The 18,756-nt window shown below is 40.1% G+C and overlaps 2 protein-coding genes across 2 annotated transcripts in view; one reads left to right on the top strand and one right to left on the bottom strand.

Moving 5' to 3' along the window:
• The window catches only part of STT3B (STT3 oligosaccharyltransferase complex catalytic subunit B), a 125,037-nt gene extending 106,917 nt beyond the window's left edge, over positions 1–18,120 (top strand). The window contains exons 12-16 of the mRNA XM_073678032.1: positions 1,904–2,075; positions 3,908–4,081; positions 4,453–4,566; positions 5,109–5,321; positions 17,546–18,120. Of these exons, the coding sequence (XP_073534133.1) occupies positions 1,904–2,075; positions 3,908–4,081; positions 4,453–4,566; positions 5,109–5,321; positions 17,546–17,626 (754 nt within the window). The 3' untranslated portion in view covers positions 17,627–18,120. The remainder of the gene's footprint in view (positions 1–1,903; positions 2,076–3,907; positions 4,082–4,452; positions 4,567–5,108; positions 5,322–17,545) is intronic.
• Positions 13,148–15,584, bottom strand: LOC141264293 (uncharacterized). The gene is made up of 2 exons (XM_073676580.1): positions 15,189–15,584; positions 13,148–14,979 (listed from the first exon to the last, which is right to left on the bottom strand). The coding sequence occupies exons 1-2, from the start codon at positions 15,259–15,261 to the stop codon at positions 14,384–14,386; spliced, it is 669 nt and encodes a 222-aa protein (XP_073532681.1). The 5' UTR covers positions 15,262–15,584; the 3' UTR covers positions 13,148–14,383.
• Positions 18,121–18,756: the final 636 nt, after the last annotated feature.

An 18,756-nucleotide genomic window follows, 5' to 3' on the forward strand; every position in this document is an offset into this window, starting at 1 on the left:
CGATGCCAGACACCGTGAATAGTGTCTGAGACTTTACGATAAACCCAGAGAAGGTGAGTACAATGTGGTTTGTTGTATTTTTAATTTCTTTATTTTGTTGTTTTTTTTTTTTAATCATTATAGCAAACTGCAGCCCGGGAAAAAAAAAATTATTTTGTATGTCACACTATGCACCTCATTTGCACCCTATGGCCACTTTCCCACTTCTATATATCAGTCAGTGTATTGCTACAGTAGAATCGTAGAATGTTAGAGTTGGAAGGATCCTCCAGGATCATCGTGTCCACCCCCGGCTCAATTCAGGATTCACTAAACCATCTCGGATAGATCTCTCCAGCCTCTGTATGAAGACTTCCATTGAAGGAGAACTCACCACCTCTCGTGCCTGCCTGTTCCACTCTTGATCACCCTCACTGTCAAAGTTTTTTCGAATATCTAATCTGTATCTTCTCCCTTTCAGTTTCATCCCATTGCTTCTCGTGTTTCCATGTGCAAGTGAGAATAAGGATGATCCCTCTACACCAGGGGTGGGGAACCTTATTTCTGCCAAGGGCCATTTGGATTTTTATACCATCCTTCGGGGGCCGCGCAAATCGCGAGCTAACTCCGCCCTTAAAGTACGTCCTGATGCTGGCACTGGTGTCAGGATGTAATCTTTCATTGCATGCGCCTCAGTATTCAGCAGTGAACACTGCAAGAAGAAATTAAAAGGCTGGTGTCCGTCAAAATGCAGCTGCTGGTCCCTGGGAATCTGCTTGGGGGACGGATAAAGGGTCATAGAGGGCCACCCCTGCTCTACACTTTGACAGCTCTTCAGATATTTGTAGACAGCTATTAAGTCTCCTCTTGGCCACCTTTTTTGCAAGCTAAACATTCCCAGATCCTTTAACAGTTTCTTGTAGGACATAATTTTCAGCCCACTCACCATCCTGGTTGCTCTTTTCTGAACTTGCTCCAGTTTTCAATCTCTTTTTTAAAATGTGGTGCTCAGAACTGGACACAGTATTCCAGATGAGGTCTGACCAAGGAAAAGTAGAAGGGGGATATAAAACATGATCTAGACTCTATGCTTCTCTTAATACATCCCAGAACTGTTTGCCTTTTTTGCTGCTGCATCACGCTATTCACTCAAGTGCAGTCTGTGATCTATTAGTACACCCAAGTCTTTTCACACGTGCTGTTGCTTAGTTCTATTCCTCCCATATGTAATTTTTGTTTTTCTTGTAGATGTAGAATCTTGTATTTCTCTGTTAAATACCATTCTATTAGTTGCTGCCCATTGTTCAAGCTTTACTAGATCCTTCTTAATCCTTTCTCTGTCTTCTCTAGTGTTAGCTATCCCTCATAGCTTTGCATCATCTGAAAATCTGATTAGTTTACCTTCAGTTCCCTCATCTAGATCATTTATAAAAATGTTGAACAACACTGGGGCCAGGATAGAACCTGGTAGTACCCCACTTGAAACACTCTTCCAATTGAATGTCCAGCCATTTATTAACACTCTTTGAGTAAGATCACTGAGGCAGTTATGAATCCCATTTTTTTTAATAAGTATAGTATAAGATACTTTATGAAATGCTTTGCCGAAGCCGAGATGTATTATATCTACCACATTTCCCTGATCAACCCAGTCAGTGATTCCATCGTAGAAGGAAGTTAGATTAGTCTGGCATGACTTGTTTGCTACAAACCCATCTCTACATTACAGGGGGTATTGTTTAGGGTTTGTTTTTTTGCATGGGTTTCATTCCAGGTTCTGGCTTTTAAACACAGAAGCAAAATACTACTCGGAGTGGGTGTCCATTTTGATGTGATTTGTTGTATTTTTTTTTTTTAAGGAATAGGATGACTTATTGGCTACTTGTCCGCAATTCTTTGTTTGACTTAATCAGTCTCATTTCAGGACAAGAAACATCTTGGATGACTTCAGAGAAGCGTACTACTGGCTAAGGCAAAATACTGATGAACATGCCCGTGTGATGTCATGGTGGGATTATGGCTACCAGATAGCAGGAATGGCTAATCGGACAACGCTAGTAGACAATAATACGTGGAATAATAGTCATATAGCATTGGTAAGCATACTGAAAAGCCTCATGGCATTAGATGATGTATGTGTTGGCTCCAATATCTACATATTTCAGTGACCTTTAAAGGGAATCTATCATAAGAAAACTACCTATTGTTTGAATCCAATTTTTTTTTTTGTCTTTTTTATCCATTAAAAAACCAAACGAGTAATCTTGCAATTTTCATACAGGCCGCTTTAGATTCCAACTTCTAGTTCCATCAGAAAGCGTTGTCAGCAGGCTCCTTATGATCAGAGACAGGATTACAATGGCCGGTAATGCCTGATAGCACAGGATCTACCAATCGCAGTAGTTTGTCACTGCTGACTCTGCTCTTCTTCCCTTCACAATGATCTTTGCAGAGACTTATTAAATGCTTCAATTCAAAAGATAGGTTTGGGGTCTGACCTTTGTGGCTATGTCCATGTGTTGTTTCCTGAAACCACAGTAAGTTGGAGCAAAAAAAAATGTCCCAATGGCCAGTGTGGAAATGGCAAAAATTGTGTTGTATATCTTATTAGATTGTAAAAGGGATAAAAAATAAAACGTGTAACACAAAAACTGGATTTAAACAATAGGTTATTTTCCGCTTCCCTTTAATAGTAAATCATAAACTGTATGAATGGATGGATTCTTAATGATGAACCTAATCTTATTCTTTTAACGTCCATTGTTAGACAGTGTTTTTTTCCAGCTAAAGTGTAGGGTTAACAAGTTCAGGTACTGCATATATCTATATCTGTCTCACAAAGTGGGTCAAGGGCAGCCGTGGTGATCTCTGGCCACAATACAGCTGTCAGCTTTACGGCTTGTATCAGCTCTCCTTAAGCTGCTGTCCTTAAGATTTGGAAAGCATCTGAGCTGTGGTACGAAAGTAATAATTCACTTTTCAGAAAAGCTGCGTTTGTGGATATTGCTTAATAATGAGCACCATATCTTCACTTTATGCTTTATATAAAGAAAGCCTCTATTTTACCATTTCATGACATCCTCTTCCCTTCAAGCTAACTCTGGCCAGAATTGTCCATACCGCCAACAGTGCTTTACTAATGAATTGGGAATGACCATGTGCAATAGGAATTTAAATCGGTAATTTAAATAAATATGATCTTAGAGGCCAATTTATCAAGGCTGGCATAATATCGCACCAAACCAGTCTTTCTGAAATAGAAGGCGCCACATTATTTGAGATGTATGCCACTTAATGAATTTGGTGCCTCTTCTTGTAAGTGGTGAGTGCTGCGCCAGAAAAGCTCCTCCAGTCAGAAACCTTCTGATGTTCAAATCACCAGCAATTTGTTATTAATTTGATGGGTATGCGTGGTCATATCCCATCCCACCCATTTCAATGGAACAGAGGGAAACTGACACAAAAAGCAACTGCTCAAAAATTAAGCTATTTTTCAAAGTTTTTACTCCAGTTTTATGACCTAAAAGCTTTGATGCATCAGCCCCTTAGCCTCCCATATTTCATATTGGAGATTTTCCTCCTAGCAGTATCACTGTCGTATGTGTGTCTTATAGGGCGCCTATAATGCTGATACCACATAATTTTATGATATGGGCTAAAGATGCTTGTCCATGGAAGGCAGCCCTTATTTTTCATTAGAAGATGCCTGATGCACAATTTAAGGTTTGCTCCTAGTGCAGGGTTCCCTACCATCACCAAGGGAATTGCCAGTAAGTCTACATAGAAAACTAGACTATACTGGGCAATTGGAATATCCCTAAAACGGACAGATGTCCTGGCTCTGAATATAACTTATAGGCATAAATGGTCTTTTTCTCTACTTTTTCTACTTTTCTTTTGACTTGCGTGTCTATAAATTTCCTTGTAGGTAGGAAAAGCTATGTCTTCAAACGAGTCGGCAGCTTATGAAATCATGCGCAGCCTGGATGTAGATTATGTGCTGATTATCTTTGGAGGAGTGATTGGGTACTCTGGCGATGACATCAACAAGTTTCTCTGGATGGTTAGGATAGCGGAAGGAGAGCATCCGAAGGATATCCGGGTAAGAAAATGGGAATGACAGGCTAGAGAAGCATTTAGAGTCTTGACTGTTAAAGGGACCCTATACCCCAGTTTTTCAAAGTTTTCTGTTTGTTTTCCATAACTAGCGATTTCAAGCTAGTCTAAAGATTGACTGATCCCCATCCAATAAAGAATCTGCTTATATTATGACTAGTATCTCCAGTTTCAAAGCATCTAGAAACCTTTTATATATAAATATCAGCTTTTTGTTTTGTGTGGTTTTTTTTCCGTTTTTGCTTTGAGCAATTTTTAGTTTTATGGGGAAAGGAGGGTTGTTGCCAATGGAAAATTGTTTACTTCACTAAAAGTGTAAAATAATGGTAAATTGTTTCATTTTTCTCTTTTGAATAGGAAAGTGATTATTTTACACCTCAAGGTGAATTTCGAGTGGACAAAGCCGGCTCTCCAACACTGCTCAACTGTCTGATGTACAAAATGTCATACTATCGGTTTGGTGAAATGCAGGTAACTACAGCGTTACTGCACAAAGTCTTTCTTTTTGAGCATATAAGTCTTTTTTTTCTGGGTAGGAATAATTCTTTGGGAGGAGAGAATATAATCATAGGTCTTCAAAAATGTGTTCTTCCGGCCTTTGTCTGGGGTGTGCTTCAGCATACAGCTTTTTATTATGTAAGAAAGGGCAGAAACTTAACACAGGATTTATATACAAATATACACATAATTAATGTACATAGTGGACAGACGCCTAGCCCTCTTGCCTATGGCCACTGTTAGCACATATCTCCTGAGTGTATATGCCCGACAGTAGGCACAATATGAATCTAGCCACAGATACATTTTGGTAAGCAGAATATCTACCTTACCTTTTGCGTTTTATTCTGTGATCTTGGGATCTACTTTTGCACATCCCAAGGTGAGATGAAAAATAAGTTGTGACTCAAATTAACAGTGATGATCGGTACAGCTACAATCTGTGTGGACTTTAATACAAATAACTGTGATTTCCTCTTTATTAACGTTTGGTTTTTTTCTTCCTTGGCTTGCAGTTAGACTTTAGAACCCCTCCGGGCTTCGATCGTACTCGTAATGCAGAAATTGGGAATAAAGACATCAAGTTCAAACATTTGGAAGAAGCTTTCACTTCAGAACATTGGCTTGTCAGAATATACAAAGTCAAACATCTAGAAAACAGAGAGGCCCTTGACCATAAACCAAGAATTACCAACATTGTCCCTAAACAGAAGTATTTATCTAAGAAGGTGAGCTCTCATGTCCCCTTCTTCACATTGATAGCTGCACATCTTACCTTTTCCACTTTTTCACAAGCCATAACCTGAATGCCCCAATTCCTCAAACGTGACCCGTTATGGCATGTCTGGAATCATTGTTGGCTCTTTCCACTTTGCAGGTAGCAGAAGTGTCACTTGTGAAGAAAGTGATGATGGTAATAAATCTAAGGGAATTTTTAAAAACAATTCCCAAATATATAGCAGACCCTGGTCACTTTTGTCCTATGTACAGTGGGTACGGAAAGTATTCAGACTCCTTTAAATGTTTCACTCTTTGTTTCATTGCAGCCATTTGGTAAATTCTAAAAAGTTATTTTTTTTCTCATTAAAGTACACCTGCACCCCATCTTGACTGAAAAAAAACAAATGCAGAAATTTTTGCAAATTTATTAAAAAAGAAAAACTGACACATCACATGGTCATAAGTATTCAGACCCTTTGCTCAGTATTGAGTAGAAGCACCCTTTTGAGCTAGTACAGCCATGAGTCTTGTTGGGAATGATGCAACACGTTTTTCACACCTGGATTTGGGGACCCTCTGCCATTCTTCCTTGCAGATCCTCTCCACTTCCGTCAGGTTGGATGGTGAACGTTGGTGGACAGCCATTTTCTGGTCTCCAGAGATGCTCAATTGGGTTTAGGTCAGGGCCAGTCTAGAATGGTCACAGAGTTGTTCTGAAGCCACTCCTTTGTTATTTTAGCTGTGTTCTTAGGGTCATTGTCTTGTTGGAAGGTGAACCTTCGTCCAAGTCTGAGGTCCAGAGCACTCTGGAAGAGGTTTTCATCCAGGATATCTCTGTACTTGGCCGCATTCATGTTTTTTTCAATTGCAACCAGTCGTCCTGTCCCTGCAGCTGAAAAACACCCCCATAGCATTATGCTGCCACCACCATGTTTCACTGTTGGGATTGTATTGGGCAGGTGATGAGCAGTGGCTGGTTTTCTCCACACATACCGCTTACAATTATCACCAAAAAGTTCTATCTTCGTCTCATCAGACCAGAGAATCTTCTTTCTCATAGTCTGGGACTCCTTCGTGTGTTTTTGAGCAAATTCTATGCGGGCTTTCATGTGTCTTGCACTGAGGAGAGGCTTCCGTCGGCCACTCTGCCATAATGGTCCAACTTGTGGAGGGCTGCAGTGATAGTTTACTTAGTGGAACTTTCTCCCATCTCCCTACTGCATCTCTGGAGATCAGCCACAGTGATCTTGGGGTTATTCTTTACCTCTCTCACCAAGGCTCTTCTCCCACAATTGCTCAGTTTGGCTGGACGGCCAGGTCTAGGAAGACTTCTGGTGGTCCCAAACTTCTTCCATTTAAGGATTATGGAGGCCACTGTGCTCTTAGGAACCTTGAGTAATGCAGAAATTCTTTTGTAACCTTGGCCAGATCTGTGCCTTGCCACAATTGTCTCTGAGCTCCTTGGGCAGTTCCTTAGAGCCCATGATTCTCATTTGGTCTCACATGCACTGTGAGCTGTGAGGTCTTATATAGACAGGTGTGTGCCTTTCCGAATCAAGTCCTATCAGTTTAATTAAACACAGCTGGACTCCAATGAAGGAGTAGAACCATCTCAAGGAGGATCACAAGGAAATGGATAGCATGTGACTTAAATATGAGTGTCTGAGCAAAGGGTCTGAATACTTATGACCATGTGATATTTCAGTTTTTCTTTTTTAATAAATTTGCAAAAATGTATACATTTCTGTTTTTTTCAGTCAAGATGGGGTGCAGAGTGTAATTCTAAAATTTTAGAATTTACCAAATGGCTGCAATGAAACAGAGTGAAATATTTAAAGTGGTCTGAATACTTTCTGTACCCACTGTATATTATGTGGATAGAATTCAGTTTCATATCCACATCATAACTAATAGTACAGGTGGGGTGTATATGTGTATTGATATGGATGGACATTTGCATCCAGACATAATGGTCTGTACTACAAGGCATGTTTAGCTGACTTTTTTTTCTCTGGGCCCTAAGATGTAGAAGTTCAGTATTCCAACTCCTACTATATCTGTTCCATAAGTTTGCACTGTGGCCTATTAATCATTACACATGAGCAGAAGTTTAAAGGAGATATGTCACCAGATTTTACAATAGATCTTTAGTCCTGATGAGACTGGTGTATAAATTTTGAAAATTCATTTGAGAGCGGCTCTATGATCCAGATATTAAGATGCCAGCCAAATGCAAGCAGCTATCCCCATCGTGCTCAAACTCATACTGGAGATGGAGCAGTAAAATGAGAACATTAGTTCATATTCTATGGGATTGCAAGATAAACCAACCTCTTTGGAAAGCCACCCATGTCACTGCCCTGCTCCTTACATAGATGAGAGCGCACCTGCACTGACACTGGGGGTGCGTGTGCTACAGTTCGGCTCCTGAAATGACACTGCAGATGTGCAGGGCTGGGAATTTTATTCAGGCTGCTCTGGGCAAACGAGTACTGTCTAATTAAGGGGGGTGCACGTCATGTCACTAGAGGTGTTGGAGCTGCGTACTGAACCCTTGGCCACACCTAGGACCCTCCATTTGTATATGCTATGAAACCGCATTTCTGTACAATTTAAAGACAGGAAATCTATACTGCAAGTGTGCGTTTTACAGGGACCAAGTCACCTAAAGGGCTGTAGTTAGAAATGCATTTTAAGGGTGACAGACTCTCTTGAAACATGCTTTTCCAAAATGGCATTTAACTTTGCTTTTAACGTTTATTGTTCTTTTTCCTTTTGATTAAGGCAAGGCATCTATATTTATGTCGCTGTCCAAATATTTCTGGACCTAAGTTTTGGCATTTTAGCTGTTTCATAAAGCATATTCAAGTTAGTTATATAATTAATATGGGCTTAAAGTGCAAACTCCCAGCTTTAATTTAAGGGTATTCACATCCTAATTGGAGGCGGGGTTTAGGAATTACCGCTCTTTAATATGTAGCTGCCTTTTTTTCAAGGGACAAAAAGTAACTGGACAATTATCTCAAAAGCTCATTAAATAGGCTATTCCCTCGTTAATCCATCATCAGTTAAGCAGGTAAAAGGTCTGGACCTGATTCCTGGTGTGGCATTTGCATTCGGAAGCTGTAGCTGCGAACTCACAACATGCGATTATAGGAGCTTTCAATGGAAGAGAAACAGACTATCATTGGGTTGAATAAGGAAAAATACATCAGAGATAGCAGAAATGTTAGGAGTGGCCAGATCAACAGTTTGGAACATTTCACAAAAAAAAATGCACCGGTGAACTTGGGCATTCAAAAAGGGCTGGACATCCACAGAAGACAACAGTGGTGAATGATCGTAGAATCCTTTCCATTGTGAAGAAAAACCCCTTCACAACATCCACCCAAATGAAGAACGTTCTCCAGGAGGTAGGTGTTTCAGTATCGAAGTCTATCATAAAGAGAAGACTTCATGAGACAAATACACAGGGTTCACCACAAGGTGCAAACCATTAATCAGCCTTAAAAATAGAAAGGCCAGATTAGACTTTGCCAAAAAAACATCGAAAGAATCCGCCCAGTTCTGGAAAAGTATTCTTTGGACAGATGAAACGAAGATCATCCTGTAGCGAAATGATGGGAAGAAGAAGAAAGTATGGAGAAGGCCTGGAACAGCTCATGATCCAAAGCACACCACATCCTCTGTAAAACATGGTGGAGGCAATTGGATGGCATGGGCATGCATGGCTTCCAATGGCACTTGGTCAATATTGTTTACTGATTTGACTGAAGACAGAAGCAGCCAGATGAATTATGCAGTGTACAGGGCGATAAATTCTGCTCAGATTCAACCAGATGCAGCAATTTTGATTGTACTGTGAAGCACTGTCCAGAAGGACAATGACCCAAAACATACTGCGAAAGGAACCCAGGAGTTTTTTAAGGCAAATAAGTGGAATATTCTGCAGTGGCCCAGTCAATCACCAGATCTCAATCCCATCAAGCAGCATTTCACACATGTAAGACAAAATGAAGGTATACAAACGAACAACAACTGAAGTCACTGAAGTAAAGGCCTAACAAAGTATCACAAAGGAGGAAACCCAGCGTTTGGTGATGTCCATGGCTTTCAGACTTCAGGCAGTCATTGCCTGCAAAGGATTCTCTTCAAAGTACACCGCTCAAAAAAATAAAGGGAACACTCAACACATCCTAGATCTGAATGAATGAAATATTCTCATTGAATACTTTGTTCTTTACAAAGTTGAATGTGCTGACAACAAAATCACACAAAAATCATCAATGGAAATCAAATGTATTAACCAATGGAGGCCTGGATTTGGAGTCACCCCCAAAATTAAAGGGAAAAACACACTACAGGCTGATCCAACTTTGATGTAATGTCCTTAAAACAAGTCAAAATGAGGCTCAGTATTGTGTGTGGCCTCCACGTGCCTTTATGACCTCCTTACAATGCCTGGGCATGCTCCTGATGAGGTTGCGGATGGTCTCCTGTGGGATCTCCACCCAGACCTGGACTAAAGCATCCGCCAACTCCTGGACAGTCTGTGGTGCAACGTGACGTTGGTGGATGAAGCGAGACATGATGTCCCAGATGTGCTCAATCGGATTCAGGTCTGGGGAACGGGCGGGCCAGTCCATAGCTTAAATGCATTCATCTTGCAGGAACTGCTGACATACTCCAGCCACATGAGGTCTGGCATTGTCCAGCTTTAGGAGGAACCCAGGGCCAACCACACCAGCATATGGTCTCCCAAGGGGTCTGAGGATCTCATCTCGGTACCTAATGTCAGTCAGGCTATCTCTGTCGAGCACATGGAGGGCTGTGCGGCCCTCCAAAGAAATGCCACCCCACACCATTACTGACCCACTGCCAAAACCGGTCATGCTGAAGGATGTTGCAGGCAGCAGATCGCTCTCCACGGCGTCTCCAGCCTGTCACGTCTGTCACATGTGCTCAGTGTGAACCTGCTTTCATCTGTGAAGAGCACAGGGCGCCAGTGGCGACTTTGCCAATCCTGGTGTTCTGTGGCAAATGCCAAGCGTCCTGCACTGTGTTGGGCTGTGAGCACAACCCCCATCTCTGGACGTCGGGCCCTCATACCACCCTCATGGAGTCGGTTTCTAACCGTTTGTGCAGACACATGCACATTTGTGGCCTGCTGGAGGTCATTTTGCAGGGCTCTGGCCGTGCTCCTCCTGTTCTTCCTTGCACAAAGGCGGAGGTAGCGGTCCTGCTGCTGGGTTGTTGCCCTCCTACGGCCCCATCCACGTCTCCTGGTGTACTGGTCTGTCTCCTGGTAGCGCCTCCAGCCTCTGGACCGTTACGCTGACAGACACGGCAAACCTTCTTGCCACAGGTCGCATTGATGTGCCATCCTGGATGAGCTGCACTACCTGAGCAATTTCTGTGGGTTGTAGAGTCCGTCTCATTCTATCACGAGTGTGAAAGCACAACCCACATTCAAAAGTGACCAAAACATCAGCCAGAAAGCATTGGTACTGAGATGTGGTCTGTGGTCCCCACCTGCAGAACCACTCCTTTATTGAGTGTGTCTTGATAATTGCCGATAATTTCCATCTATTGTCTATTCCATTTGCACAACAGCATGTGAAATTGATTGTCAATCAGTGTTGCTTCCTAAGTGGACAGTTTGATTTCACAGAAGTTTGATTTACTTGGAGTTATATTCTGTTGTTTAAGTGTTCCCTTTATTTTTTTGAGCAGTGTATTAAAAATGATCATTTTGTTTATGGTGACCTTCATTTGTCCAATTACTTTTGAGACCCTGAAATGAGAAGGCTTTCTAGAAAACTGGTTGCAATTCCTAAACGTTTCACAGGATATTTTTGTTCAATCCCTTTCTAGCCTTTGCCGTATTAGTACGGCACAGGCTAGCTCCCCCGGTTCAGCGCGGGCTACGGCGCTGAGCCCGCAGTGAACCGGGCATATGTCAGCTGATAAATAAAGCTGACATGTGCTTGCATCAGCTGCGGGTGGAATCGCGATCCACCCACGGCTGTTAACATATTAAATGCCGCTGTCACTCTCTGACAGCGGTATTTAACTTGCGCTTCCTGGAAGCTCGTCGTTGGCCCTGCCCATCAGTGACCCTGTCACATGATCGCGGGTCACTGATGGGTTGGCATGACAACCCAGGGTCTGTGGCTGTCATGTCCTGATTGCTATGAGCTTTTTTAAAAATATTTAAAAAAATGTATAAAGATTTAAATCACCCCCCTGTTGCCCCATTCAAAATAAAATCCTAATAAAATTTTTAAAAAAAAAAACACATATATTTGGTACCGCCGCATTCAGAATCGCCCAATCTATCAAAATAAAAAATAATTCATCCGATCGGTAAACGGCGTAACGAGAATAAAATTCTAAACGCCAGAATTATGTTTTTTTGGTCTCCACAACATTGCAATTAAATGTAATAACAGGCAATCAAAAACATCGGATCTACCCCAAAATGGTATCAATAAAAATGTCAGCTCGGCTCGCAAAAGATAAGCCCTCACCCAGCCCCAGATCCTGAAAAATGGAGACACTACAGGTCTCGGAAAATGGCGCCCTTTTTTTTTTTTTTTTTTTTTTTTTTAAGCAACCTTTTGGATTTTTTTTCACCGCTTAAATAAAAAAAAATAACCTGTACATGTTTGGTGTCTACGAACTCGTAATGACCTGGAGAATAATAATAGCAGGTCAGTTTTAGCATTCAGTGGACGTGGTAAAAAAAAAAAAAAAACTGTGGAATTGCATTTTTTTGCAATTTCACCGCACTTGGAATTTTTTTCTCGTTTTCCAGTACACGATATGGTAAAACCAGTGATGACGTTTAAAAGTACAACTTGTCCCCCAAAAAATAAGCCCTCACATGGCCATATTGACCGAAAAATGAAAAAGTTATGGCTCTGGGAACAAGGAGAGCAAAAAACGAAAACGGAAAATCACAAGGTTGTTAAAGGGTTAATTAAATGCGAAAGTCTACACTTCAATTGTATCTCGTTTGTTTATTTTAAATAAAAAATAGTGGCATGCAGAGCTGAAATCATGAAGATTTGGTCACTGTCCAAATATTTCTGGATCTAACTGTATATTCCCAGAACCTCGATCAGTGATATATTGATGACTGAAATACAACACTTATAGTGGATTGTGACCCTACTATGCAGTTGTATAGAATGTAATACTGCTGTGTACTATATTAAAGGGGTTGTCCATTACTAGGACAATAATAAAATAAAAAAACCTATACTCTGCTCTCATGCTGGCTCTGTTCCAACGGTATCCACACTTGCAGTCCCGGGGCTGTGATGCAGTGGAATGACATGTGGTGCCTGGTGCCCAATCAGCGCTGGTTACTCTGCCTCCGCCTTCGGACAAACTGAACATGAAGAGTAAATCTGGGATAGGCTGCAGCTTGTACTGAGCAGTGTCAGATCTCATCAGCTTGAAGTTGCAACAGTGAGGAGCTGTCAGTCAGGCTAGGTGGGCAGAGATTGAGTTAATCTTTCATAAAGGATTTTGAATAATAAGACCAACCTCATCATGATGGTGATCCTCTTAGTAACAGGGTGGATTTGATTTAAATCTAACTGATTTAAATCACTAGTCAGTAAGGCTTGATTTAAATCAGTGATTTAAATCAAAGTTTCTACCTAAACTAGTTCTTGCTACTTTACTTTAACATGCAAGTAGATGAAGATTTTTAGAATCACTTTTTATATTACTTTTTTCTCCCCAGTTTAATGGGTTAATCATTCATATTTGGACACCACTGTTCTGTTGTACTTAGGAAGGAGAAAAATAATCCTGACCTTAATAACAATTTAAATAGATTTATTCAACTGAAACAATAACAACATTACAGCATAAGTTATTTGCTTAAACAAACATCCATGTTTGTTAACTAATTTGGCTAAACAAAATATATATATATTTTAAGAAACTTAGACTGTCAGCCCAGCCGACACATGAAAAACTTAAATACTACTGTCCCTGCTGTCCTCTGTAGCTCACTCGTCGTCATCTTCATCATCATCATCATCTTCTTCTTTGTTCCTATTCATAATCTGGAAAAGAAAAACAAGCTTTCCTGCTTTATTGGGTCCCAACCGATTTCTCAATTTAGAATGAATGAGTCCAAAGGAAGAGAATATTCTTTCAACGCCTGCAGAAGAAGCTACTGCTGTTAAAAGTGAAATCATTACTTGAACAGTCTCTAAATCCAAGGGCTTAAGTGACTTCCACCAGTTTACTAGTGTGACCTTCCTTAAAATATCTTCAGCAAACATATATTTCTTGAATGGTTCCCCCTTAGCTCTGAAGTTTATTATAGTTGGCATTAAAGATGGATGATTGCTGGATACCCATGTCATAGCTAACTCCTCTTCCTCAGCACTTAGGTTTTGACCCTGATATTGGATATTGACAATATTTGCCAAAAAATGAGCTGGAGTCAGTGCTTGTCCCATTCGTTTGTTTACTGCTTGTAATTTAATTCTGTCCATGTGTAGTTCTGTTTTTAAGTGTTCACTCAGTTCCTTCCAAATTTCAACAGCATCCGCAATAAAACAGCTATTTTTCTGTATTTTGTTTAACGCTTGAGAGATGGGTTTCAGGAAGCTCAGCATATGTTCAACATTTCTCTTAAGCCCAATTTTGAGGATTTTGGCCGTGACAGTGCCATCTATTTTATCTCGATTTTTCTTCACAAAGTGTCATCAGAATAGGCCAGTTTTTGATATACTGCTCAAAACAGTCCACCACAGAGTTCCATCTAACATCTTGTGGGAGCGTTAGCTTGATTCCACCCATCCTTTTCAGAGCTGCTGCAGCAAAATGATTATTACGGAAGTATTTAGCAATTTCAACAACATTAGCCTTTATTTCTGGAACACTTAAGTCTTTGGCTAAGAGGTGCAGCAAATGAGCACTGCAACCATATGTTATTAGCAGCTTTGTATTCCCTCCCTGCTCTTCTAAATTTCTTCTCATCTTGGATACGTTTGCAGCATTGTCAGTGACCAAACTGCGTACTAGACATTTGAATTTTTGTTCACGTTATAGCTTTTACTGCCACTTCTTGTAAGTATTCTGCTGTGTGTGCATTTCCTGACGTATCAGTTGTTTGTGCAAGGAAGACTTTACCTTCTTCTGTTGTTATACAAGCACATACAATAGGATCATTGTGGACATTACTCCACCCATCAATACTTAGGTTAACAATTTTACCCTCCAGAGCTGTTGCACATTGCTCCATTTCTCTGTCATACACTTGATCCAGCAGTTTCCCTGCAACATCAGCTCTGCTGGGTGGACTGTATCCTGGTCTCAGTGACTGAACCATATTAATGAAATGTGGGTTCTCAGTCAGACGGAAAGAAGAGTTCGTTGCATAAATAAACTGGGCAATTTTTTCATCAATCAACTCTTTTTCTAATCTGCTAGTTCTTATCACAAACCTATCTATGGTGGTTCCAGGAGGTAAAGGTTTTTTCTTCCTTTTGGGTGATGGTGATATGTGGCTGTGGGTGTCTGATGATGATGATGCTGCTGCTAATGAAGCACTATCCTGGATGGATAACTCTGAAACTGTAGAACAGGATGATGGTGATCTTGGAGGTGGATAGTTTCCAGAATCCATGAATTCCCCTAAACAAAAAGTCAATGCTGTTATTTTATTGTTTATACAATTTCTGCTTATTGTACACAACACATCACTGCCCCTGCCCCAAAAGGAATATTTGTTTTTCTTCATAACTGTACCAAATGACAGTAACATGCAGTAATAATAAGAAATATAATTTTTCTCACACATGACAGTTCAGTCTTTAGAAATAGGATTCAATAAAAATGTTTACCAACAGATCCGGCCTGTTCAGAAGTGTTTCTTTGGTCATCTTCATCACCGCCCTTCTCATGATGTTGCCTCATTCGCGCCACCAGGCCTTACATCTCTTTGTTGCATCGTTTGCATTTTGCACGCATGCCTGCCTTACCGATAGGCGAAGGAGCTTCATTAAAATATTCCCAAACTGGGTCTCTTTTACGGCCTGCTACCATTATAAGGAAAGAATGTAATAAACCTCAGATCGTACACACAAACAGATCCAGACTTGTCTGTCTGTGGCTATGCTGCAGTATTGTGCTCAAAGTTTCACTTTCATTTTCTTGTCTGCTTGCCCTTCCTCCTCCTCACACTTAGATTCACATTCTTCTTGTGTTGTGCAGATCTATTCCACTCCAAACAATCAAACATATTGTCTAACTTCTTGGACTTGGCACTGAAGGGGTTGATTCTGTATTCATAGGTTTGTAGAACAATAGGCTTAAGGTCTTTTTCTCAACTCTGTTCATGTTGTAACATTTTTGCCGTGAAGAAGAGGCTGGGACCTCTGCGGAGTCAAATTCAGTTTTGAGAACTGCGTAAGTAAAGCGAGCGTCTGTGATAATATAGGAGAGAAACTGCCCACTAATCCTACAGAAACCTCTGGAAGAGCATGGCATTGTGAATGTTACACATATACAGCCTTTATTCTACTGAGTTAAACAACTCCGCTTTATCTCATGATGGAAGAACCTTTGGATGGTAAAATATTTTCCTCAAAAAGCAGTTTATTGAAAAAAATCCGATTTAAATAAAAAAAAAATGATTTTTTTGATTTTTTTAAAAAAAAAAAAACTGATTTTTATCCACCCTGCTTAGTAATATATGCAGTTTTTATTGTGAAATCTAGTGATAGATCCACATTGATTCATGTTCTTGATAGTTTCTTTTACTGAAATTGTTAAATAATGGATATGAAAGTGGATGTAGCTCATTAGATATGCTCCTCATTTTAGGATTTTAATAAGTAAACTCATTTTTGAAGTTGTACGAATGGGGACACATTTATCAGAACTGCAGTCGTGATAGGTTGACAATAAGCATTGAAAACTAGTTTACTTTTAGAATAAATCTAGACTGCAAGTGAAACATGGCTAAGTTCACACTACATTTTTTAATCTATTTTCAGAAGTAAACGTTGTAAAGGGTACAAATAATGCAGGTCCTATTATTTTTCGTGTTAAAGTGGAGCAATTAGAACCTTAAGGGGGGCATTTACACTGCACGATTAACATGAATGATCCTAGGACTGCCAGTTGTATATAATCATGAGGTCTAAACTGGCTAACAAATAAGCAAGACTCTTATTCATTGGGTGACACTCGTTACGCGAAAGATCATTGTTCTCTGCAGCTCATCGCCGTGTGGAGAACAATGGCAGCCTATGCACACTAACTGTTCAGTGCACACTGTGGGGTGGTTTGTGTAAATCGCCTAGTAACTGACTGCCGATCAGCTAATATGTTTAACACTGCTCATCATGCAGTGTAAATGGCTATATTCACAGCTTTGCAAGCTTCGGAGCTGAGCGCTCCTAACATTCTTTAGATACATTCCCAACTGAGCGCCTGTAATGCTAACAACTTATTGGGCATCTAGAAAAAGACTATCAGTTGTCCGGAGGCCCCATACACATTAGACTGTCCACTGAACTCTATATTGACAGGGGCAGAGGACAGTCTAATGTGTATTGGGGCCTAGACTTACAACTTGTACCAAAGGGAGAAATGCGGGTGTGCTGTGCTGCTGTTAAGGAAATCCCAGGATCCAGATGAATAGAAATAGATTGTAGCTTATTCCCAACATGTTTCTAGGTTGAACAGACCTCTTCCTCAGGGGAACCAAAATAACTATCTTTATTATGGTTCCACTAAGGAAGAGGTCCTTTCGACAAAGAAACACGTTTATTACCAATGCGCTTCTTTGTCAAAAGGACCTCTTCCTTAGTGGAACCATAATAAAGATAGTTATTGTTGTTCCCTGAGGAAGAGTTCTGTTGAACCTAGAAACGTGTTAGATAAAGATTGTAGCTTATTCCTATTAATCTGAGTCCTGGGATTTCCTTACCAGCAGCGCAGCATTTCTCCCTTTTGGTCCATTTTGATGTTGGATTATCAAACCAGTGGAGCAGCAGCAGTCGGGGTATTGCTAATTAAGGCTATCCAGTTGCTGTAGTTTCACAGCTTAACAAAGTGAGTGCAAAAAAAAGGCAATAAAACTGTATAGTATTTGGTTAATGCCCTGTGTGTGCTCTTTATTAATCCCAATTCTATTGGACTTAAAACCTTTGTATACTGGGTATTTTATGCCTTTTTATGCTTTTCTTTTTAGACATCAAAGAGGAAGCGTGGCTATATAAAAAACAAGCTGGCTCTGAAGAAAGGCAAGAAACCGAGTAAGAAGACCGTTTAAACCATCTGATCTCACAGGAAGGAGTTGTCCTTGAGAAATAACCAGTCTTTGCCTTTAGATGAGCTCATGTTCTTCAGTAGCATGAGAGTACAGAACCATCTTTGGTCCAGAATATTGTACAAAATTTTCAGGCAATGTCTGATTACAAAATATATATTTATTGGCTTATTAAGAACAGCTGTTTTAGATTTGTAACGTGAAGCCAGACAGACAGAGCTGCTGCCCTCTAGTAACAGCAGATGGTTTTTGTTTTGTTTGATTGTGGGATTTTTTTTTTTATTTTTTTTTATTTTTTTTGGGGAGGGGAGGGTGAGGGTAACAAATGATGAAATTGTTGACAATTTGGACTATTTGCACCAAAGAGCCCTCTATTTTGGTTGCTATACACATGCATACTTGTCAATTTTTTATCACAACAGGTATAAATAATTTAGCTGTATTTTTTTTTTAAATACAATGTCCGTTCACAAGCAGGCACATATATAGTGGCAGACCACACTTGTTCTGCACATAGTCTTCTTCCCTTTTTAAGATTTTTTTGATGATTTTTTAATGTATAAATACAATTACTGGCTCGGGTGTGGGTGGGTGTCTTCTCTGATTGCTGCTGTATTTTTATCGGGATGCTTATATTTCAAACAATCATAAATGTATCCAAGACAATGTGATCAGTCAGTTGAGCGGTCGGTCTCCTGTCGACAGTGCAGGTAGCTATGTTTGGTCCAGGCTTTTTCTTTTTGGCCTATCCATATAAATGATATTGCCTCAGTCTGAATTGAGCATCTCAATTACATTGGTTACTTACCTCTTTTAAGGCATAAACCCAGATACTGAATGTTTTTGTTTTTGCACAATCCTATAAAATGCAAACGGCCAAATAAGTTTGAATGTTTACATGTTTAATGCATATAAAAAGTTGACAAGTATACAGAAATCTGACCTTACATAGAGGGTATCTTAGCTAGACCAGAATTTCTAATTGATTTGTAATTTTATTTTTCCTCTTGATAAAACAAGTGCAGTACACTTAAGTTTAATGATTGCGATCAGTTGTTTTTTTTAAGAAGACAAATCTGTCATTGTCATGCACTAAAATGTATATTGGGTTGAACATTTGGGTGGATCTTAGT

This window comes from Phyllobates terribilis, unplaced genomic scaffold (genome assembly GCF_046119375.1).
Source record: "Phyllobates terribilis strain yellow unplaced genomic scaffold, ASM4611937v1 Scaffold_4__5_contigs__length_816908805, whole genome shotgun sequence".
NCBI lineage: Eukaryota > Metazoa > Chordata > Amphibia > Anura > Dendrobatidae > Phyllobates > Phyllobates terribilis.